We start from the raw sequence: 25,643 nt of genomic DNA, 5'->3' as shown, positions 1-25,643 counted from the left end.
TGCAAGCATATGGCACTGTGCATTATTTATGACTTCACATTCTCTCTCTCTCTCTCTCCCTCTCTCTCTCAGACACATATACTAAATTACTGGTGCAAAAACAATTGTGGAATGAATAAAGTCTGGTTTTTTTAATATTTTTTTATAGAGAAGTTACGAAGAGAGAAAACTATTTTACTTACATTCTGAATTAAACAATATTAATGACATTAGAAGCAGTTTCTGCATATGCAGATAGCATGCATACATGCACTCAGTTGAAAGTTATAATGACAATATGTAACTCCTCTATCACGCTTGCATGATCATTTCTAGTAATGATAATATTATCTATCATATTGAATGCATATTTGTTCCTCCATCGCTAATGTATGTATAAAAAAATTGTGATTTAAAGTTCCTGCAAACATCAAGAGGAAAGTATGACTACATGTAATAAAGCAGCATTTATAATTAACTGTTTTGAGATTCCCATCTTTCTCTCAAGTCTGTTGTACTGCCCACTATTTCTTCTTTCTCCATTTTTGTAATTGATCTAAACCTATCTGTAAAGCTGTTGTGTTTTTTTGCTGTTTGTAGAACTAAAAACTGATATTAATGTCAAGGTTTGATTGCAGTTGTCTATTTAAATTAAATTTTGTAAATGTATTTTATGAGTGGGATTTTTTTTTTACAATGACAATTTAAAAAAATATTTTTCAGGTTTTGTAGTAGTACACCTTTAATTAAACAGTAGGATAAGTACAATAAATAGACGACAGTGCATGTGTTTTAGTAATCTGTAACAAATTAGTTATTTCTTATTGCTTAAAGTGGTCACTTGTGCATATCATCTGTACAAATAAAATTGTATATAAAAACAAACACATACATGAAAAAATAGTGGGAAAGTTTCAAAAAGTTTCAGATTGAAACTTTACCCACCAAAAATGTATGAATAAAAAGTGGTAAAGTGAATTCTTTTGATAATGAATGATGCCATTTTCCTGAAATAATAGTAGTAAAAATAAGCATAATAGTAATTATAATAATAATGACAATGGTGTTCAGCTCATAGTATTAATTCTTGAACCAAGTTTGAAGGTTGTGCTGCATTTAGAGGTCACCTGTGTACAAAGGCCAGTTTGGCCTTTTCACATAGGTGACTGCTATTGACAGGTTTTACTGTAAGTTGATATATTTTATTCACAAGTTTATTAGTTTTTCTTTCAAAATTTGAAGTGAATCTGATTATCTACTTTCATCTCACGCTATAAATGCTTGCATGACATAAACCATTCCGGGGGCTTAGTGGCTTGAGCATTCACACCGGATGAAGGAGGTCGTGGGTTTGAACCCCAGCTGAGTCATACAAAGACTTATAAAAATGGTACTAACAGCTGCCTCTCTAAGTGCTCAGCATTAAGAGTTAGTATTTGGACTGGTTGGCCTCTTGTTGGGATAATGTGATTGGGTGGAATATCATCCTACATGTCTGCCATGCCCCAGTGCAAGATATCACTATAAACTGCCACACTGCAGACATCATAGAAATATTGCTGAAGTTGTTCAAACTACTTAAAAAATATAATTCACACACATTCTTACATGAAAGTATACAACTGTGTTAAAGCTATTCAATTTCAAAGGGAGTTGACCATCCTACTGGTTGCATGTGCATCATTGTTAATATTATTATTATTATTTTTCACTAAACTAATACTCCAGCAGTTTTAAATGAATGAATCTCAGAAACTAATCAATGCTGTGGTGGGGTTTATTTTTTCTATCAATATGCATACTTGCTACTTATTAGAACTCTTATCAAACAGGCCTTAAGTTAATATACTTATGAACAAACAGGTAAGCACACACACACAAAAACACAGAGGAGTGATTACATCCTCCTGCCCACTCTGTTATGTCGATGCAGTAATCCTGTGACAGAACCTGACATCTTGGTCTATGATAAATTTGCAGTCAGTTCAAATGTTATCATTTATCCAGTTTTATATATCACATTTCAGCCATTCCCTAACAACAAGAATGGTTTTAAGGTTGGGATGAAACTAGAAGCAATTGATCATAAACACCAGAATTTGTACTGTGTTGTGAGCATAGCAGAGGTCTGTGGCTATCGACTTCGTCTCCATTTTGATGGTTACTCTGATTGCTATGACTTCTGGACCAATGCTGACTCACCTTTCATATTCCCAGTGGGATTCTGTGAGAAAGCTCAGAAAACCTTACAGCCTCCCAAAGGTATGAATCACATTTTAGTTTTGTCCTTTTTTTAAAAAATTGAGCAGGGAACAAATTTTGTCAGTGTACCTAGCTTAGGAACATTAGAAATATATATAATAAATTGAATTGTACATCAACTAAGGAGTCTTAATTAACATTTTCTGAATTAACAAACCTTTCATCTTTAGAAAAGAAAGTAATGCAATCACTGACATTATCTTTTGTAACTAATTTAAATCAGCTATTGAATAACTTACTGCATTTCAGTTGATACGTACACATTTACCAGATGTTTATTTTGTAAAATGAGTAGATTGTAAATTTGTGTGTTTGTTGTAATGTCAGGTTTTACAGTGGAAGGATTTAACTGGAACAACTACTTAAAGCTGGCTAAGGCTGTGGCTGCCCCCAAGTATGCATTTGTGACTCAACCCTCTCAGGTATGATAACAACACAGTTATAATATTAATCAAAGTACTTTGTAAAGCCCCTTATTATGGGTAAAAAATTATTTATTTTTTTAGACTGTGACACTTGTTGAAACCAAGTGTGTCAAATGGGGTCAATAAAAATGAAACCGAATTTCTAATTCCGATGTATTACTCAATCAAAATCTGTTGAAAGAACTACCTTTGGTGTTTTAGCCAGAAAAATGCTAAAATGATATCTGCTTGGCAATACAGCAATCAGTGGCTCTTGGATCAAGGGAATTCTCAAGTGCTGTTGATTGCCAGCTACTGCATCTGTTCATGCCCAGTCATAATGATGTCATGATACATCATAATAGCTTCCATTTGTTTCTGTATCACCAGTTTCAATGATTCTCTTTGGGTTTATTCTTACAGGCATGTATATTCCATCTATTTTTATACTGAATTTCACTGTTTAAAATTAAACTAATTTTTTGCTCTTAAGAAAGATTGCTAGTTTCATTTGTGACAGTATTTGGCATTCACTGTACTCTTATACATTTAGTTCTGCCATCACCTACTATGCCATTGCTAGATCATACCAGCACTGAACAGACTATCTGGCTGGTACTGTGACCCACATGGACCAGTTCTGGACAACCCATCGCCATATACAGCCCATGGTACCAGGTATTGTCAGGTCGAGGACTTCATCAGTTTAGCTCTGGCACAATCCCAGACCTATATATGCTGACATTGGGACAGGGTCTGTCTTCATGCCATACAATGCTCTAGATGTATAAACAGCCAACACCAGATTTGGTGAACAAGTCTTCAACCATATCCAGTACCTGATCTATGAAGCATCACAGAATGGTACAGAATAATTTACATTTCTGCCCCCATCACAACCGAACACCAGCTACAGCAATTTCTTATCACCAGGCACCCAGTACCCACCCCGGACTCTAGACTGCTCTCAGAGTAAATGCCTCGAAATCACCATGTCCATGTCCTTGAAACCAAAATGTTATCCCCCCATCAATATAAGGCAATATTGGTCCATACACCCTAACATGTTCCAACATCAAGAATTAGACAGTATTGGACACAAGTAGCTTTCTGGCTTGATGTCCAATTCTGATCTGTCCAGACTATGGTCAGTTGTTATTCTCGAAATGGAATCTCTCCACTATTGATGAGGCTTAAATAATTCAGATTCATGCCCCTGTCATCTTGCCTCAGCATGCATTCAGCAAGGATCCTGTCATCTAAATTCATCAATCAGTTATCATATAATGCTTGGTTTATGACTCAGCATGCAGAGTTGGTGAGCTACATGCCTTTTCTGTGGACCTGAACTTAATGCAGTTCTTTCTTGACAGATCTGTTGTCTTAATGACACAACCTAGATTAGTTGCCAAAAACAGGTTGCCATCACTAGGAAACCAACAAAAAACTATTCACCCCATCTCGCAGATTGATATGTTGAAAGAGGCAAGCTCCAAGATCTCATACATGCTTTCATATATTATCTGAAGCATGTGGACAATATCCACAATGGACAGACCAGGCTTTTTCTGCCTCTCAAGTCTGGAAAGCAGAAGAAGACCACAAACGCTAACTGTTAAGTTAAAGGGAGTTATAAAAATGACCACTCAGGAACCGGTACACTTCATGAAAATCTCAGCTCATGAAATATGTGCAATTTTCACAGCCTGGCATTCGACTGTAATATGTCCATTTTGAGAGGATGGGGAGACAGTTGGATATCATGCCCAAATCACTTTCTCCAGCTTTTATTTGTGGGACAGCGGAAAGAACTAAACCTGATCAGGCCAATGCACAGACAATAACCACCCCCTGCTTATGACAGCGCAACCTTGTAACCAGGCCATATTGGCCACTCTCACTTGATTTGCCAAGGAAAATCTGTACTGGTCCATGCATCTGAATAACTAAGGTCTCCTGTTGAGCTAAACTAACATTAGATTTTCATCCCTTAGTTGAGTAAGCATGATCCTGAAGAGTGACACAAGGAAAAGTACGGTGCTCAGAAGTTCCTCTTCTTACCTACTGTATTTAGGGCATGTATTTGGATGGGAAAATAATTCACTTTTTTGTTGTCCAAAGATGCATTAATTTTGTTAGTTTAGCATCCTAAATCAAATGGGGAAATAAATTCCCCCACTGTAAAAATGTTAGCTCATATCATGGTGTGCTACATGAAGTAAAACAATTATATTTTCTTACAAAACAGGTAGGATAATAAATGAAAATAAATGGAAAAAAAAACAGGCATTACATGCCCATTTTTGTCTATTTGACCCATGTCTATCCATTATGGATTCAAATATAGGTCACAACAAATCTATTAAAAAATGGTAGTCCATGTTTGATCTATATTCCATTGTCAACAAAGATATGTCACTAAACAATTCACTATGATATTCATTGTCACCAGTGGCATATGGATGTATAGTTATTGTTTACATGCACATGTACTTATTATGGTATTGATTTTGGTCTGCCAGAGATAACCATCATCTTGCTGATGCTTCCAAGAAAATGAGGCTATTCATAGGGAAATGAAAATGTGAACAAAATAAAAGTTTTCACAAACATCTTTGTGAGATGCCCCGCCTCCAGTTAACTTGATGGCCAGATGTCTAGTTTTAAAGAACTGTTAATTTAACTTCATTTTTAATGCCATTATTGGTAGCCATCATATGCTTAAAGTTACTTTTTTCCTGCAAAAGGAAACTTTCATTGCTTGTCATCAAGTTTAGTGCTGACTTCCTTTGATGTAGGCGTATTTTTTTTAATGAAGATTGTAGTCAGCTTCTTTTGATGAAGGATACATGTGTTATTATAGTTGCTGCAAAAGGTAAACTTTGGAGGAACAATCAAATGCATGCTTGTTATAGTGGCAGCAACATCAAATAAATGTAGAACAAATTATGGGTTGGAACTGGCATCTTGTTGACATAAATGATTAGAAACCAAAAGGATTTGTTCAATTTGGGTTCTAGGGCTTCTGTAAAGGTATATTTACTTTGATCTCTACATCAACATAAACATGGCAGATTTAATAGTTTATTTTCTTAAATAAAGGTAATCTATTTGTTGTGGTTCTTTTGTCCTTTCTTTTTTCTTTTTATTCTTTCTTAACCTAACCATGGGTAGCTCCGAAATGAGCAGAACTTGCCGATTCAGAATATCAGCTTGTTGGTCTGTTTTGATGCATGTCGCAGATTTCTAGGTGACTAGGAGATACATATTAATAATATTGCTTGTGGGATTTCTTTGACAGATGTGTTTGAAAATAAAAGGCAGCCACCTGGTTTTATAAAAAGCGTATTTGATACACTGAAAATTTAGCATCGCAATCAGTGTTTACCATCTGCAAAGAGGTTTATAAGCTGTAGAACAATAACTATGCCAAATCTTTGGTACATAATGTCCCAGGAATAATGGCTTTGCTTTGTTGCACAAAGCTGATGAATTTACAGATCCATACTTTGATTTATTGTTTAATGAGAAAAAGGAAGTTTCATGGTTTCTAATCAAAGCCATAAATGTCACACCTGCTTGAAATGGTTTTATGTTTAACAATGTCTGCACTGACAGCTAATCATAATTTTGTTAACTGAATGAAGCTAGTAAAAAAAGAAAAATAATTATCCAATATGTTTTGACAATAACCACCCATGGAAAAATTTAACATGATAAATATAAATAGGATACCTACCACTTTCATACATTTTTCTAAGTGTATGTACTAGATAGTTGTCAGTGTGAAACCTCATATTGTCAGTACTGAATGAAGTGAATTTTGTTAAATTATTGGCAAGCACACTGACAATTGTACTTGAACACAACACCCTTCCCAACAGTGTCAGCAAACATTAAATTCTTGCTTAAGTAAAAAAAACTGGCTTAAACTGATTATACCAGTAGTCACCTAGTGGGTGGAAAGTGTAGATAACCGTTAATAGTGTCACCCCTTTGTGTGTGTGTGTGTGTGTGTGTGTGTGTGTATATATATATATATATATATATATATATATATATATATATATACACACACACACACACACACAAAAGGGCTGGATTTGGAAGATGAAAAGAAAGTTATCCAGGTGTATTAAAGGAGAAACATAATTTCGTAAACCTCTTGTTTTCTTAATAGCCGACTCCATTGATTTTCATTATAATTTAATATTTCAGATATTTCATTGTTTTATTTTGCTTATATTCTAGTGTTATTTCTTTTCATGGGTCTCAGTTTTGTGAATTTTTTTTTTTTTTAAATACATTTTCATGGGTAGTTAAATACATGACTTTCACAGTTCAAAGTTGGCATATCCGTTGGTATTTTATTTTGTGGATTATGTCAACAAATACTGAAAATAAATAGATAAAAACTATGACGACAAAAACAGCAGTCATTTTGGTGATTCAAATTATGCTACCACCTGTATGAGCACAAATCAAACACCTGTCAACATCAGTGGCTTGCACGCAAGATTAAAGGAAGCTGATGCAGTCTACATCACTCATCTAATTGGTTGTTAAAGTACATATGTATTATGTCTTCCATAAAACCCTATCCATAAAGTTGCACCATCAATTACCTTCTTTAGGGTTAACAGGGGGGTTCAAAAGTGGTAAAATTTAACATGTAGATCCCAGTCAGTTTGCATAATGTCATCATCCACATGTGAACCCAACACATGACCAGTAGTGCCAAGCTCCATGTAGTTAGCAAGCAGTGTCAACATTTGATGTGTACAAAGCCCATCAGAGTCCAGAGATGCTAACTAAAAACAATGGAATCTCTACTTTTCTTTGTGCCGGCCTCATGTACAAACCAGCTTCAGCCACTAGATTAGTTAGAACTCCATAAATTAATCTGATTCTTGCTTAAGAAAAATTAAAGCTCGTGAAAATTTTTGAAAGATTTTACCTAATTATCCATGGTTTTGAGAATGCTGGACTTGTGTGATTCAACAATTTCAGGATTATTTACCTGACAAAGATTTGTATGTACCAACAGACTATGATTGACCCAATGTTTGTTGATTCAGTGGTTTTGTCTGAAAATCAGTGAATGTGTAAGCTTCTGTACTCTGCAGTAAATAGTGCATATACATAAGTGTTTCAATAATAAATAGTGCATATACATAGTGTTTCAATAGTAAATAGTGTAGATACAGTGTTTCAATAGTAAATAGTGTATATACAGTGTTTCAATAGTAAATGTGCTTTATACAATAGTTTAGTATTTTACAGCCATGTTACTCATTTGGGTTAAGCATGCATGGATAAAATGAGACACACTTTCACTAGGGTTTAAATGATTTTCTGCAATTTTATTTCAATAAAAATCAATTTGAATAAGTATTAAATCTAATTTTCATGTACTTATCATTTATTATGCATATTTTCATTTCAGTAATACTTGTACCTAATGCATTATCTCCTTTCTCTCTATCTTTACTTATATTACAACTTGCTGATTTAACTCTTTACCTTCTGCTAACGCATATATAAAAATAGCCTTGTAACCTGAGAGACGTATATACAAGCTGCTAATAATGCTCTCTCTGTTCCGGCTGGCTCATACATGCGTTTCTGGACAAGGATTTGGAAACCCCAGATACGCATATACACGTTTCATATTAAAGCTTTGTATTGGATGAAATTACAAACATCTGTTCTCTTTTATAATATTTAGCCAATGAAAATAGTCCTTACATAAAATGATGAACATATTCAGTTAGTAGTTTTACAGCATATAAGCGGGAAGTTCTATTGAAAACGAGGTCAGTGGTGACAGTAAAACAAAATGTCAACATTCATGTATTCCAATGATGATTCTGATGGAAGTTTTGAAGGATTTGAAAGTGATGATATTGATTTTAACCAGATTCAAGATGAAGGATTGGACATTAGTATAAGTCCTGTTTCAACACCTGACATTTCAGATTTATCTGAATCCAAGGATGAAACGCGAGGCAATCAAATCTGGTCGGAACACGTGAGACCGGTAAATGTGGACGACTTTACAGCAGTTCCAGGGCCAGCATTTATTTTATAAGAAAATGCAAGGGAGATTGATTTCTTTTTACGTGCTTCAGGCAGTATCATAAAAAATTACCAAATCTGCAATAAAATAGTGGACACATTGGTGTGCAAAATAGTGGTGACAAAAGTAATCTAATATACATTTTAAACACAGATATATTGAGATATATTTTTTATTATAAATATGTGAATATAAACATTGATTCCTGTGGATTATATGTACTTGTCGGTGGAAATGAGTGACACAAAACATTGGTAAGTGTTCAAAATTTTATTTTTCATTAAATTACATGGTTTGCATGGGACAAAATTGATACAGAAAATGTAAATAACTCGAGAAGTTCTCACTCAGGCAGCCATTATGATGCTCTGGGGTTCAGCCTACAAACTGCTGCTAGAAGGCAGGCTGCTTATCAGGCTTAGTAGCCAGGGCAGCAAGTACTTGCAGAAGGTAAAGAGTTATTAAGGAAGTAAAAATTACAGATGCCAGATACCATATAGAATGAAACAATGTAAAACATTATAATTCTTCTGTTTTTTAAAGGGTTATTGTAAAATAAACTCACTTTTTTTTCTTCTCTAGATAACAGAAATGACGCTTTATCAAGCAATTTTGTTGATCTATAGGAATAAAGCACAGTAAGAAATTCCGGTGGGGGATGTCAGGGAGGGAGCTTCTTTTTCATGTATGGCAAAAAAAATAATTGTTGGGTCTTTAAATTCATGGTTCAGGATGACAATGAAATCCATGAAAATTGGTGCCCCATGAAAATTAGTGATACTACAGAAGCACCTTTTGTCCATTTCATTACTTGGTCATTTTTAGTTCTACTGGTTATAGACCAAGCAAACTTGTGGGATGGTCCATTATCTGTGATGAATATTCTGTCCATCTGTTAGTACAAGTTTGTTATTTCTACTCCTAAACTGCCCTCCAAATATAGCACATATGTTTAAATGGAACAGCCCTTAGTGTTAAATTGACCAGTGCTCAAAGAATTTTTTTTTTAGACACAGGCCCAGGGCTGGTGGCTTGGTAAAAGTCACAAGCCCTGACTGAAATTCACAAGCCTGGACTTCATTTTCCATAGCTCAATATTTTCCCTTTTTTAATATTATTTGTCACACAACATTGTGATTGCTGCAATTCAGATATAAATTCAGTAGGGTTCAGTTGGGGGGTTTGAAGATAATGCAAGTGTCATTAGTGTTCATCACAACACTCCCTAGAGACTGGATGGTCCTGGTGTTCAAACTTCTCTCCTGGATTCTCTGAGTGAATCCTGGTCAGAATCAAGTTGATGTATGACAGTATGTTATGTGCAAAGAATTAATTGCCCCCTCCCCATTTTTTATTTTTGCTGGCATGCATCACAAAGTAAAACTCCATCGACCAGGAGTTCTAAAACTTATTTTTGTTGGGATTTGCCGATAGCTAATTGCTTCCTAAGCTCGCTTAAAAAATTAATCACAATTGAACACAATTCTAATTTCTAATCATGCTTTGCATTTTGTATATGCAGTAAAATCTGACATCAAAGAAACATTACGCTGTTCACAAACTTGTCAAAAATATAATACATATGGCTTAAACATTCTCATTCAAAGCAATGATATGTAATAACGTTTGTTCTCCTACATGTATCTAGCATTTCTCTTTGATTTACATATATTGGGTTGTTTCATGTCCAGATCATACCTATGCAAATTAACACATTGGGCAGTCTTCAAAAAACATCACACATGCTGTTGTCACCCAATTAAGTAAAAGGTGAAATGTGGTTTATACCAGACTTCTTTACCTTTTAATTGCCATTATTTAAACTGCTCAAAGGATAGTTTTACATCAGCTGTTTATAAAGGCAACATGTAACAGGCATATACTGAAAGTGGTGGGTTTTTTTCATCTTTAAAGAATACTGAAAATTTTATTTTCTCAAAACACAACCATATCGTGGGGTTTGGGAGCACAAAATCATGTTTTTCGCATGACATGCTGTGTTATACAGTTTAATTAAATCAGGTCTTATTTTCATGTAGGACAGTGGTGATCTGATTTTAATCAGATTGTGCCATATTATGGCAGGTATGTCAACATCTTGAATATTCATTTCTGCATTTCATTAGTACGATCCAAGTTTGCTATGGCAAAAAGTTTTTTTTTCCTCAAGCCCAATGGGCACCTCTCTTAGAATACAGGATGAGCACTGAATTTACAGGAGCCCCAAGTGTCGGGCTATAGGATTTTTTGAGCACTGAATTGACATTTAGGACTTTAAATGTCCTTAGTTTTTAAATTAGAGGGGTTTTAGTTTACAGGTGACACTAGATGTACACCAGTTTTGATTTATACCATAACCTCAGTAACACATCTATGGTGTCAATCAGGCAAATACTTTGTACACAATTTATGTTTATATAAATGAAAGGTGGAGCAGTTTGTTCAAAATTCAATTTATCGACTATTCAGTTTTGTGAGGTTTGACTGGATAAAATATTTCAGAGAAAGTCAGGCTTTGTTAATGCTGTATAATATAGAACTTTCTTAATGCTATTTATTCACGATAATGAAAAATTTGTATATTTGGGAAATGGGGTGCTAAAACAGTATATTGTACAAATGCATGATAGCTGTGTAATAGAGAACTGCTAACTTAGTTTTTTAATTCCATTTTCCTTTTGCATGATCCAGGGCCATAATTATTGAGTACTAGTATTTCATTGTTTATATAGTTGTAAAGATTGATTTATTTATTTTCATCAGTTTCAAAATTCTTTTCTAGTCTGTAACACCCAGCGCTTTCCGTGTTGGGAGTAAATTAGAGGCAGTAGACAAGAAAAATTCTTCATTGATCTGTGTAGCAACTGTTGCAGACACACTTGGGGACAAGATTTTGATTCACTTTGATAGCTGGGAGGAAAGTTACGATTATTGGTGTGACATCAGCTCTCCTTACATCCATCCAGCAGGCTGGTGTCAAGAGAATGGAAAATTGCTTTCCCCACCTTGTGGTATGTGTCGTTATAAACTTGTTATTACATCAGGAGCCAATATTATATTACTGTGTTTTCTTGAACTTCATGCTCTTTAACACTGGTAAATTGAAATGCATGATATATTGTGAATTCATTTATTTTCATCAGTATCATTGTTTTATCTTGGCAGGAAAAGGTATCTTTTTTATAAGTGCTTAAATTGATCAAATATGTTACAAGTCTTAATGTTTTCATAGGAGAATTTGTGTCCGGGATGGATTCCCACCAACACTGTGACCTTTTTAGCTACATGGTAGAAAACCTTTTTCTCAGCTTTTCTCCAAAATGGCTAAGCTGATTTTGATTAAACTTGGCTTTTAAAATTCTTTGGACATTTTCTGTCAGAATCATGTTTGGGATGACTTCTTTAGGAACAGTATGGCTTCCACTGCAACCAAGTGGAAATCCTGTTTTGTATTGTTTCTCCAGTGCAGCTTTTTGTCTTGGCTGCGATTTATTGTAAAAATCAAAACAACTTTAGATTAAATTTGTTAGAAAAGGTGGTATTAACTGTTCTCATTAGTGGGTCATCATGTTCAGTGATAATCATTAACAACAGCAGTAGACTTGATCCATCATTGCATCAGTCTGGAAGGAATATCCGTTGATAGAAGGTGAAGGAGTCTGAAGCTCAGAGACGCAGGGAGCAATTGTTTAAAATTTAGGTGGGAAGTCAGTATTAAAAGGTTTTGGAATAGGCAGAACTATCTATGATAGCCATAGATGAAGTGTCAGGACAAACAACTTACATCATTTTTTTAGAATTAGGTTTTACTCTTCCTACTTGATTCATCAGTATAAATGGAACAACCATGGTGATGATGGTCACTGGTAAATTTTAAAGTTTGTTGGATATATTGTTAAGAGCTGTGTGAAAGAGATTCCATTCCATACAAATAATGTGATCAAATGTGCTGCATATAAGTGGAGAAACGTTGGTTAGAGGTCAAGGTCAGTGTGTTTGTTTAGTCCTGTGTTACTAGGGCGGCAATTACATTCAAGAAACTTGTTTTCTTGGAACTGTTTGATGTACATACTGTGAATAGAAAATAAGGAAATTAGACAGTGGTCTAACAAGGAACACAGAGATTCATATTGTTGTTTCCAATTTAAAGTTCAGTCATATATGTACTATATAATAAAACAAAAATAACTTGTAAATAGGTGCAGTACATCATTTTCCTTTGGCCAATGAGCGGGCATTATTCCTTTTATCAACTTGTACTTGCTTATTAAGCAGGTGTGATCATGGCAGTGTCAAGCAGTAGTGTGGGAAAATGGTCTGCATTCCTTAAAGGTATGATAGTACGCCAAACTATGGACAGGCATACAAAGTCAAATGCAGGAGCTAAGCATCGGTACCAAATTTATTATGCTACGTGAAATGTGAAATCTAGCTTCAAATATCAGTGTTGATTCTTATGTAGGTGATGTGAGAAAGTAGAGAAGTGTCCTCCCTTGTAATATTATATAGTACATGTATGACAATTAAAATAGAAGCAATGATACGAGCCCCTGTGACAGTGAATAAATGTGCATATGACACAAGCCTTGAATTGTAATCGTTAATCTTTATCTCGATCTGAACTTGGAAACTTTTTTTAAAGGGTAATCCCATTGTCCATTTTATTACCTGGGTTATTATCAGCAGGCAGTTGCCCACATAACCAAATACCCATTGACATCTTTATGTGCCAGGAGTACACTTCTTCTGATCTCTGTAATGTCAAAGTCGTTTAAGATACACCAAAGTTGGTGGTTGTACAGAAAAGTAAACTGATGTAGCTCTACAATGTTACCCAAAAATCTAGACTTTCTACTTGCATTAAAAATACAGAGGGAAAAATTTATTTTATGAGACCTGACCTTTTTTTTTGCACCAAAACTTCGCCCACTGTTGGAATTGGATTTTATGTTAAGATTTTAGACTTTTTGGCCTCAGATCTAAGGCAGACCAGTCTGAACTGCACACAGGCAGGCAAACCATTTCAAAAATTAGGATAAGTTGAGGATTTTGAAGTAAAAAGTGACCAGGACATGAAAATGATGGGTCCAATAAGCCAAACAAAATAAGAACTCCAGATGTTTACTTTTATGCACATGCGCAAGTGAAATAGACAATGAAAAATGATATTTCTAACACAACTAGGCATCAGGCTAAATGAAAATCTCTGGAAGTAGATTTATTTGGATATATTTAGAAGTAGCCCCCAAAATGCATTTCCTTCTCCATTTTTCAGATCAAATGACAAAAATCTCCAGGAGTTAATGAGTTAAACTAAAAGACTTCTTATGATATCTAGTTGTTCTTAAATGAAAATTATGCTGATCTTCAATTCAGTATGACTGACAGAGCAGTAATCTTGAAAATCTTGCTATTCCTTCTTAATTGAAAACATTTCACCAGAAGACTTGTTATAATGTCTGGTTGATCAGGAAAGAGAATGGTGCAGCTTGCACATCCAGTAAAGCCACCACAGTGGCCATTTTGAAAATCTTTGTTAAGGCTGCTACTAAACAAAAGTAATAATGCCATGAGGTATTAAGATATGTCTATGACCAAAAATATGCAGAGTTGAAGGCATAGGAGAGTACTTTTTGTCCTTTAAAGTCTTCTCTGGTAATTTTTTATGTAGTATCAGTTGTCAGCTTATAACATGTTTTTATTCATGCCAAAGCACTGCTGTATTACATCTGTATTTCCTTTTAAAACCAATGTGTGTTAGGTAAGCAATATCAGGCCTTCATGTGCCTCTTGCTTATGAATGGGTTGTTTTATTTACCTACAAGAAAAATGCCATTGGAAAAGTCTGAGGAGAGATAAACACGAAATGCTAAATGAATGTCTACCTTTAATTACCAGAGGAATACTAAAGTGCCGTTATCCACTCTCCTTGTCATCCATTTTTGAGTGATATATGGTATATGAATGTATCTGAATTAAATGAAACCTTGGAATATCGTCAGACTGATGTACTGATAACTAGTCTCAGGCTTTCCTAGAAAAACGTCCACAATATTATGATTCCCTCATTCAATCTTTAATCCACTTAAAAACCAGTTTATCACCAGGCACAGTGTTACCAAACTTGACAATATATTTACTCGTGCATTTGTTGTTTGCAGAAAAGTTGTTTTTTTAGGTTCTCCTAACAGGATCCTTTGGTTGGAGTCTGAAGATCAAATGTTCAAAAATGTAATGTGTTGTAATGACACTTTTGAATTTAGTTTGGCAATCTTGCATAGAAATATGCAGTTTTAATGTGACATATTTTGATATACTTTGGCCTTTATTTTTGAGGAGCATTATTTTCATAGTTTTTCTTAATTGGTACTTCAGTCTATGGATATGTGTCTGAGGCATCTGTGATAAAGATAGTTTATGTTGAGGATTAAATGTGGTTTATAGTGATCATAGAATAGTAATCCTAGAATCCATGAAGATGGATTCCCTCCTTCCATGGTCTTGGCACTGGGTTGTTGTGGGTTTCTGAGTTGTCTCATACTTCCCACAATGTAAAATGCATGTGGAGGAAAAGAATAGGTTTTCCAGTGGTGTACGACCATAATTGATTACACTCCTTATGCAAACAAGTCCAGGCCTGGAATTCATAAAACTTGACTACTAAATGACTCTGACTTCTTTAAAAATCATTGTTCTGTCCAAGCAGGATAACTTCTTGTTCTCACAGTTAGTGGTGATTATTGTGACACCCACCATCAGTCCACTCATTTTCCGATATTTCAATAATGTTTTAAAAAAGGGAGGCGGAAATTCACCAATTTTCTATGTAGGTTGACCATGTGACAGCCATCCATGAGAGGGGTATAATTTTGGGATTCCTTGGAAAGGGTCAGAGGTAAAATGTACTATATATATATATATATATATATATATATATATATATATATATATATATATAAGGAATTTTGGTTTATGACCCCTGAGTCAGTGTCAGGTGGGGAGGGATCCCGCTTGCATATAAATACAAATTTTGGTTTATTTACAGTATATGTAAAGCTAAAATTTGTACTTCAATAATATTGAAAATTTAAAAAATATTTTTCTCTCCTCTAGACTGGAAGGATGTTGACACTTTCACTTGGGATTCTTTCCTGAATAAGTCAAAGTCTACAGCTGTCCCAGCAAGAGCATTTAAACCAGTGAGTTTAAGAATTTACAAGAACTGTCACTATGCATAATGAACTTTAGAAAAATTTACTTCACAACTATGATTAATCCAATATACTTGCCTGGAGACATTGATTTTATTCATGAACAAAGATTTATTGGATATCAGAGGGCAGGCACATGTAGAATGCCATAACATATAAGATTCTCTTTGAAAATTGAATTTACAAGCACATATTTTTCAGCAGTTTTTCAAGTCCTTTGAATCAGTTATTTTCAGAAGTTTTGGGACTGTTGAAGAAATTGCACAGAACATAAAAACACTGCAGGATTATGCTGTTGTCATGAGACAGTTGGACATAGGGTCATTGGTTTGAGACCATTAACAACAATTAAAGAAATCACAACAAAACATTATATGACTTAAGCAAAACAGAGATACTTTGTTTTGATAATCTGTCCAAAAGAGTTTAAATCAAAGCCTTATCAATATTTGTCACATGATGAATATAGGTGAACATTTTTCTGAGAAAAGTATATATTCTTTCCTAACATAGAGAGCACCCATTCCCTTTGAGTCTGGTATGAAGGTGGAAGTTGTGGACAAGAGGAATACCCTTCTGATTAGAGTGGCCTCTATAGTGGATGTGCAGGACTACATGGTCAAGATTCACTTTGATGGCTGGTCAGATGCTTATGATTACTGGCTGGACGATGACTCTCCTGACCTTCACCCTCCCGGCTGGTGTGCCAAGACAGGACATCCTCTTGCACCACCAATACGTAAGTCTTTGACTGGTTATCAATCCTTCCTTATCCATTGTGAAGCAGTCTACACTTATCCATTGTGAAGCAGTCTACATAACTTAATGGTGGGCAGTGCATACTTGGGATCAAAAGGTTACAGGTTAAAATGAGATCCTGTCCTTTTTTTTTGGCACTCTTTACTTATACAGGTGATCAGAATTACCCAGTCATCAGTGAGGCTGTTAGGCATTTAACCTGCAGTAGTCCAGTGTCTAAAAGCTTCTAGTAGATTTGAATAAAGATTAATTTATTTATCTAAAATACACAGCAAAACTGCATACAATCTAGATAATCACTGATCATGTCACCAAGAGCCCAAACTGGCAACAATGTAGACTTAGATTTGTCTTGATTTCTCTTTCACTATTTTGTAAAAAGTATAGTCAAAACCTTTTGCCAAGTCTTGTTTTTATTTTGCTATTTCAGTCAACTATTTGGTGAAATAAGAAAACCATCTATACCTAGATTGTCATATCAGTTCAGTCAGTGTAGTCTTGTCACAAATTCTGTCATCTACAAGGCAATAGCAGTGATACAGGTCTTGTGTGATTTTCTTTTTTGGAGGAGGAAAAGGGTGGAGGTGGGGTGGTTTGCTCTGTGCTGGTACTTGATGAAGCTTCATTCTTCATGGAAGGCAAATCACAAGAAACCATGGTTCTAGAGAGTTTACAAGTGTACATTAATATCCTAATCTAGGATAATGTTCACCTGAAATAGCTCAGTAGTAATGCCCATTGGATGTATTAGACCTTTGATTTGATTCCTAGATGTTATTGTGTACATTGGACAAGGGTCGCAGAAACTTGGTTCATGATTCATTCTCACTCTCCACTCTTACTTTATTTATTTTCTTACCATAAAGGCCATTGTTTGCAAAATCTTTTATATGAATAGTTTTTAATTTTTTTAAAAAGTTGTACAGTTGTGAAGAATAAACCAAAGTTTCATTGCATTGATTATGATCATAGTATGTATGCAATAGTTAAAACTTCTGCTATCTGTACAGAATAAAATGGAAAATTTTGTAAATAATGCAGTAGTTAATAGCTTTTTTTTGCTCCTGATCAGTCTAGGTTTGATCCCTGGCATCAATTTGTACTATACATACATACTTTGAAGATGTGCCCAGCTGCAAATTGCAGAGGTCCATATCTGCTGTCACATAATGCACTGGCAAATCTGGGTCAGTGTTGTTAAGAGTCATCAGTAATACAAACAGCATAGACCCTGATCTGATGCATTATGCTAAGGCAGATCAGGAACTTTGCAGTTTGACTCATCTTATAAGTGAATATATACAGTATATGATGGATTTTCACCCATACAAAAACCGGTTCCCTCCAGGCTTGGAGATATAAAATTACTAAGACTGAGTTTGAGATTTTGTGTGAGATTGAGATTTGTTTTAGTCAGTCACATAATTTTTAAGGAACTTTACCTTATTTTTGTCACTTTTTGATTGGCTGAAAGTAAAAACTCCATCTCTAAGTCAAGCTGCAAGTCAGGTCTAGTTCTTGGGGTTTTCGGTCATATTAACTGCCACAGCTTTAAATCAGAGACATCAAGAGAGCATGGTATAAGTTCAAGAAGATTTTGCAAACTTGACCTAAAGTAAATGTAGTTTAAAGTTGTTTAGCAATAATGTTCTTATATTGTGCAGTTCCATCTGACCTTGTTGTGTGTCCAGGACAGAGTGGCTGCCCTACCCCAGGATGTAAGGGGGTAGGACACATTAAGGGAGCCAAGTACACAGGCCATCACAGGTATGTTTGTCCAAAACAACAGTATTTCTTTCCTTTTCAAAACTTTAATATAGTGTAAAGAGATTATGCCTGAAGTACCAAATTATGGCAGTTTTCACCATCATTTTGGCTCTAACCTTGCTGAATATTCAATGAGCTGTCTTTTTACACATGTAAATATTTCTCCATCAAATACATCATTCAGTCACATTAACATTAGGAAATCACCTTTGCTACCTATGAATTCTGCCCTCCCTAAAAAAATTAAAATGTCTTTTCATCTACATATCATACAGATGAAGGGAAGTAACCCTTAAAAGTACCTCCCCTTGCTCCCTGCTAGGTTGCCACCCATAAAGTGAATGTTGACCAGTTTCAGCTTTACCTGAAAGATTGTTAACAGTGCCTCCAAAATCCAGTAGAATTTTACATACTAATGGTTTGGTAAGACAAAAACATATCTTCCTATATCTTAAAAAAGACTAAGATGTCATGTTCTAAATTTGGAATTGATGGCAAGTATAATGGAGAACATGGAGATGCCCCCTCCCCCTGCCCACAGCCATGAGTTCCTGAACTGTACTGATCACTTCTGTCCCAATCGAATTGGGGGGAAGCAAGCAATTTTACATCTCAAGAAGCTCTGTTCCCAAGGTTGTCAACAAGCGATTTGGATGAAACAGGGGCAGATTTTACCCCATTTAGGCAGCTCACTGGGACCAAGTCCCCACTCCCACCTGTGCATTGCTTTAGTGCCATTAAAACCAGGCATATGCAGGATTACAGTCTAACTTCACCGGCTGGCAAGGCCCATAACTCATACATAATATGCTATCCCTACTGCCAGCCAACCAGTCCAGCCGTCCAACTGATCTGTGTACTGGTTTGGCAGGTGTGACTCTATTTTATTTCAGTTTGGCAGACTGTATGTTGGTCAACAATTTGAACAGTAGTGTTGGGCTATGCCACTCTAGCCAGCCGGACCAGACAGTATGCCGATACAGACCAGACCGTATTCTGTTCTGAACAGCATACCTGGCAGGTTGAGTCCATGTTGATAACAGTGTTGTCAGAGTTATGTATTATATTACATCTTTGGACATGTGGTGTACAGAAAGAATACAATTTCCGGTTGACAAGGATGAGAAAGTTGACTTCCCTGAACATTCTCATCTGACTTGGACTAGATCAGATGGATGCAACTTTAAGGTATCAATAAAAGTGTGTAAAATGTTACTGATTTCTGAATGCCCTCCGTCTGTGACAGTTAATACCATATATTATGAAGTTGAAAAAGAGAAAGAGCATCTGCCTTTCCAAATGATTCTTGAAATTATTGATGTCTCTCATATGCTTCTTGAGCTTGGTAATTTAAGGGCCTTTTTTTTTACATCGTCACTCCACTTGTATAAGCCACATACTGATACTTACCACTTGGATGTGCCTGTTCCAGACAAACATCTGTGATTTCCTCCATTGTAGGGTGGATAGACAGGTGTTTCACACCACATCAAAGTTGGCAAGGAATGTCAGGTAGGCCTCCTCCCTACTTAGTGTCACTAGCGATCTTTTGTCTAGCCGAGAAGGCATGTAGTGTCTATCCTTGGGAATCTGTGTGCCATATTGCTAAGGTAGTCTATACAGTGCGAATGCCCTAACTGCTTCTTTAACATTGGTCTGATGGGAAAAGAGGTTCTTTCATAGTCTTCATCTCACAGTCCAACCATATGCCTCAATTTTTTGCAGGCAGGCGGGTCTGGGTGGAGGAAATGAAGTTTTTCACCTTTGAAGTCTCCCACCTACTGACAATGATTTACTGTCGTTCCCACCAGCTGGCAACCCTTTTGTGGGGGCCAGTCTTTTTTCACCACACATGGGTCAACCTCCTTCTGACAGACAATTGGCTGATTACTGTTGGAATCCCCTCCCCATACTGGATGTCACAGCCTGTAATTGTGCCATGGGGGGGGGGGGGCACACTTGCTGCCAAGCTTCTCAAAAAGTCTGACACAGGTGGATGGTAGAAGAGAAGGTTCTTCTTCTCAGGAATATGCTTGAAATGTAGGCCATTCAGTCATGTCTTCTGTGCTTGGACAGAGTACATGAAAGGGAAGACAGTCTTGATACTGTCAGACAACTTGATCATGGTAAACTATCTCTTCAAACAATCATCACATCTTTCCATTATGGTGTAGGAGCTCCTCTGTTGGAGTGCCAACTAAATTTTCACATACAAGTCCATCACCATCTGGGCTGGCTCAACCTCCTGGACAATCCAGTATCAGGGAGATGCTAACTGCTTCATACTTATCGGTCTGTCCATCCATCCATCTTTCATCAAATATATTCTGTGTCGGGCAAACTAATGCTAGATGTATTTGTGATGATGTGGAATGATGAACTGTCCACCTTCATCGCTCCATTCCCTGACCCAGAGGCATAGACCTTTGATGTACTGTCACTCTTATGGGAGGGGATCTGATTCAGTGCGTTCTGAACTTTGGCTTTAATGCTGCAATGAATCCTGAATAGTGGCAAGGCTTGCAAAATAGTTTGCTTCTTGCTGATGGGACAGATCTACTTGATCTTGCAACAGTTGTGCCCAGGAAAACTGTAGCAATCTCCATACTGCTCAAGCAGACAAGATTATTGGTATTTCATGCATGTCTAAAGAAACTCCTCTTCTGTGACTAGACATTGTCAAGGACAGCTTGCATGAAAAGGAAGTAGTGTGTTTTCACCAATTGGTGTCACATTAATGATGTCACAACGCTGTTAACTTTCATCCCCCAGCTCTCTAGCATCAGAGAACAAATGTTGGCATCTGTTACAATCAAGTGATACTATTCTGTAATTTTAGACATGTTTAAACATCTTGGGAGAGATGATACTGACAATAACAAGAAAATTTCCAGTCTATCTAATTTTAACCTATCCAGGCCCCAGTTACTCACCTTGTTCCACAATTCCCCAAATGGAATCTCACCTGGGTAATGACATGGCTGAACATCCTCATGTCACCATGTTTGAGCCCCTGTCTATGGCCTCACTGAAGTTATTAGATTATTTTCCTGATAGCACTTGCTTCAGCTTGCAGGGTGTGTGAGCTATATATACTGTCCATGATCTACAAGCAGTTTCATTCTAATGGTTCTGTCACAATAATGGCACATTCTGGTTTTTTTGTAGAACAAGTTTTCTGTCTACAAACAGTAAAAACAAAAGTTATTTGCCTCTTACTGATTAACACATCAATAGCAATAAAGCTGCCTGGTGGAGATTTGCTATTTGCTCTCCCAGATACAACCTGAGGTGAATGGAGGACATCCACAGCACCTTCAGAGGTTCTGCCTTCTGATTAAGATCAGAAAGCAAGACACAATCATGGGCCTGTTGGCTACTGAGTTATTAGAATAGGATATTCTGAATTCTCACAGGCTTCGGAAATTCAAGCAATTTCCACAAGCTTGGCCTTCTAATATAATGTTTTGATTCGAGTCAGTTAGCTGCATGCCTAGTGTACATTCTCCAAAGAATGAATCTCACTGGCCTCATGGAGCTGCCCAAACAGTTGCAATGCCCTGTGCTTAGCAGCACAACCTCTACTGGGCATGGCCTCATAGCTTTTGCTGGATTTGCCAGTTAAAACTTTTGCTGGTAATGCAATAGCTAGGTCCTGGTTCCAAAATGGATCTCCTTTGCATGAATTGAAACATAATCTTCAGTTGTGCTGCCTTCACATTAGGAGTTCATCTTTTCAGTACAGCAGCCATTGTGCATCTACAGGCAGATATGGGTTAAGGTTGGATGCTCATGTATTTCCTCCTCCTCTTACCTATTTACTAGTGCTTACATGATCCAATAATCTATTTGGTGGAGTCCGTTAATAATTTTCCAGAATAGTTACCTGATCACAGTACCATCAGTATCTCCCACCCTTCCTTGCAAATGCAAGCATCATTGCAAATGCAAGCATCATGTTATATCTTTTGCTTACATTTCAGCTGATACGCTTATGGGATATGGCATACCACATCATAAAGGTCAAAGGGAGGTGATCTGTAAGAGTTACTTCCTATCATTTATATAGATAATATTGGTGTAGAAAGATTTTTTTCATCTTTCATGGAAGGCTTAGTTTACTTAAACATTTCCTGTTAATATACTAATTTCTGGGTTGTATTTTGATTCCCCGCTAAATATAAGCACTTTAGAGAATGCACATTATGTTGAATGAATGTAATGTAGCTGCCATCATCATTTGTTACATTCTTCAATTGTTCATATGATGGTAAGCAAGATTTTCCTAACATTCGTCACTTGTTTAAAAGTGCTTATCTGCTGAACTGTTCCCTGAACACAAGTTTCTTCTGACCCTACCTGCTTTGTTCAGTTCACATGGCAAGCTTAAGGTATGACCCTGTGTTAATCATCCATCAACAACTGTTGTATTTAGGCATTTTCTCAAAAACCAAGTGATACCAGTTCACCATCAAAGATGGGCGTTGTTAACATTCGAATGACCAGTTCTCAAAATATTCTCTTAGAATTTCACCATATATGACAGAAAACATCCAGGTCTCTCTTGTTTATATAAATGCTATCATTAAAAAAATGGCTGCCATTAATTAAAATAGAAAAAATACTTTAAGTAATTTCTCAGGATACACAAGACAAATTAGCCCAACATTGGTAGGATTTTAGGATCCTGATATGCAAGGCTTGCAGATTTGAAGAAATGATTCTAATCCACTATTTACAGTGGCTAATATTGCTGAAAATGACCACTATAAAATTTGACTGCCAGTACTAAAATTAGGAAAATCAAATTACTTCGTTCATGAAATACTCAACGGAATTTAACAAAATTTAACATATGACTTTGAGATGAGAAGGTCTTATAATTTTGTGCAAGTTATATCAGTTCACCAAGAACTTTGATCACTGTTACCAAAATAGGTGAAAAACATTCATGTGACTTCTTCTCAGACATTGCTCGGCAAACTTTGACCAACTTAGCATTGATATGAAGTGCATTTAATTTTATACAAATGGTGCCCCTTCACCATCAGATATGACCAACATTACTAAGAATTGAAATACTTAGCAATGACTTCTCAAAATCTACTCAACAAAATTTAACAGAAAGCATCTTGGTATAGGGACTTTTCAGTTTTATACAAATGGTGCCCTTTCACCATCAGATATGACCAACATTATTAAGAATTGAAAAACTTAACAGTGACTGCTCAAAATCCACTCAACAAAATTCAACAGAAAGCATCTTGGTGTAGGGACTTTTCAATTTTAGACAAATTATGCCAATCCATCATCAAATATAACCACTATTACTAAAACTTTAGAAACCTATAAAAGATTTCTTCTAAAAACCAATCATAAGAATTTGACCAAATTAGACAGAAAACATGCTGGCATAAAGGGCTCTGTAGTTTTTATAATTTATGCCAGTCTACAATCAAATATGGCAAACACTAAATACTAAAACTAGACAAGCATTTAACAACTTCTTAGAAACATATCAAGAGACCAAATTTGACTAGTTTAAGGGCCATTCAAATTTATACAAACAATGCCAGTCTGCCATCAAATATGGCCACCATTCTAAAAAAAATTAAACATTTAAACAACTTTATCACCATAAATCACTCAGCAGAATTTGACCAACTTTGACAGAATCCTGCCATAAAAGGATATTTTATTATAAAACAAGCCGACCTTGAAAGCCAACTTTAAATTCTGTTAAGTGTGCAGATTATATATATATATTTATATATATATATATATATATATATATATATATATATATATATATATATATATAGACACATACATACATACATATTTGGCTGACATAAGGGAGCTAACTTTGTTTTCTTTTCACTGGTTTCCATGGGAATTTTGAAAAATATAAACAATACAGTTTTTAAAGTAACACAATATATTGCTTCATGCATAGGACATCAATGACCCAGCATCAACCAGAAGATTTGAAGAAAATCTATTGATGAAGTCATGAAGGCTAGAAGAGAAGATGAATTTGCAGATAATATGATTAACATGGATTAAATTCCAGTGTACTTTTTATCTCATTCCTGGACGGACTGTCGATAATATGGGGGTTAAAAGTGTGTGAATTAACGTGACTGGTGCATATTTTTTAAAATCTGACTTTAGTTCTTGTAGTTTCCGCTTCTGGAGATGTGTTGCCTCCAACGATAATTTTTCACAGCGTGAGAGAGCTAAAACATATCCATGCACTAAAAGAATGGATCGCTGTGTACAGGAGGGTTGGGTTGATGAGATGATTATCCAATGGATTGAAGAGTTTTATCTCCAGGACAAAGTTTTATATTTTTTTAAAATAAAATTTCAGTTGGAGTGCATTTTCTGACATAATTTTCGAATGATTTAAAAGGTGACTTGAAGGAAAAAACAATTTGCCCTAGAACATACAGTGCACACAAAATTAACTGTAAAAATTAATTTATGGTGTCCCAACATGTACAGTAAATATGGCAGTTACATATGTATTAAAGTTTTAAAAATCAATATTTGTCATAATAAGTCAGTATTTTTATACTCTGGGGTTGGCAGCTATGTACTAGTTCCACACTAAATGACTGTCGTTTACAAATTCTGTACTTGCTAATATGTAACTCATTCTCAGTTTTGAATAGTTCAGGCTAGAATCACTGCTTCATAATGTGGTAGTAGGTCAGAATCCATTTTATGCATGATTTCAAAAGGACACTGATCTGCTAGCACATTAGGAGATGAAAGATCTAAGTCTATATAGATCACAGCTGCGTAAGACATGGTTCAATTCTGTACTTCACTATTTCAGTGCCTTTGGCTGTCCATACTCCCAGCTAAACATGAACAAGGAGAATACACTTCAGGATCGCCTGGGGGCTTTCAGATTTGATGACACTGCCCCTGATCTCTCCCCCACCACACCCAAATCCAACAAACAAATGGACTTTCCAGCATCTCCAGAAGTCAAGTGAGTCACTCTCCCAGAATTGTCCATACAAAGTTTTGAGACCCTCCTGTGGGGCTTTAAGTTTCCGTCCCTGAATATAGCTATCTTTGTTCCCAAACATAGTCACATTTTCCCAAGAATGTTCACAATAATTTGCATTTTTCACCTAGTTCAGTGGAAATAATCTTTAATAATTTTTT

At 35.8% G+C, this 25,643-nt stretch overlaps 1 protein-coding gene across 3 annotated transcripts in view; it reads left to right on the top strand.

Moving 5' to 3' along the window:
- The window catches only part of LOC149806619 (lethal(3)malignant brain tumor-like protein 3), an 85,684-nt gene that overhangs the window by 42,047 nt on the left and 17,994 nt on the right, over window positions 1-25,643 (top strand). For all 3 annotated transcript variants that reach the window (XM_089955685.1, XM_089955668.1, XM_089955677.1), the window contains exons 10-16: window positions 2,007-2,241; window positions 2,569-2,663; window positions 11,507-11,735; window positions 15,838-15,923; window positions 16,449-16,674; window positions 18,359-18,461; window positions 25,306-25,464. In XM_089955685.1, the coding sequence (XP_089811811.1) occupies window positions 2,007-2,241; window positions 2,569-2,663; window positions 11,507-11,735; window positions 15,838-15,923; window positions 16,449-16,674; window positions 18,359-18,461; window positions 25,306-25,464 (1,133 nt within the window). The remainder of the gene's footprint in view (window positions 1-2,006; window positions 2,242-2,568; window positions 2,664-11,506; window positions 11,736-15,837; window positions 15,924-16,448; window positions 16,675-18,358; window positions 18,462-25,305; window positions 25,465-25,643) is intronic.

This window comes from Sinohyriopsis cumingii, chromosome 1 (genome assembly GCF_028554795.1).
Source record: "Sinohyriopsis cumingii isolate HCF-2022 chromosome 1, ASM2855479v2, whole genome shotgun sequence".
Lineage (NCBI taxonomy): Eukaryota > Metazoa > Mollusca > Bivalvia > Unionida > Unionidae > Sinohyriopsis > Sinohyriopsis cumingii.
The sequence above is the reverse complement of the archived record's forward strand: the minus strand, read 5'-3'. Positions and strand labels throughout refer to the sequence as shown.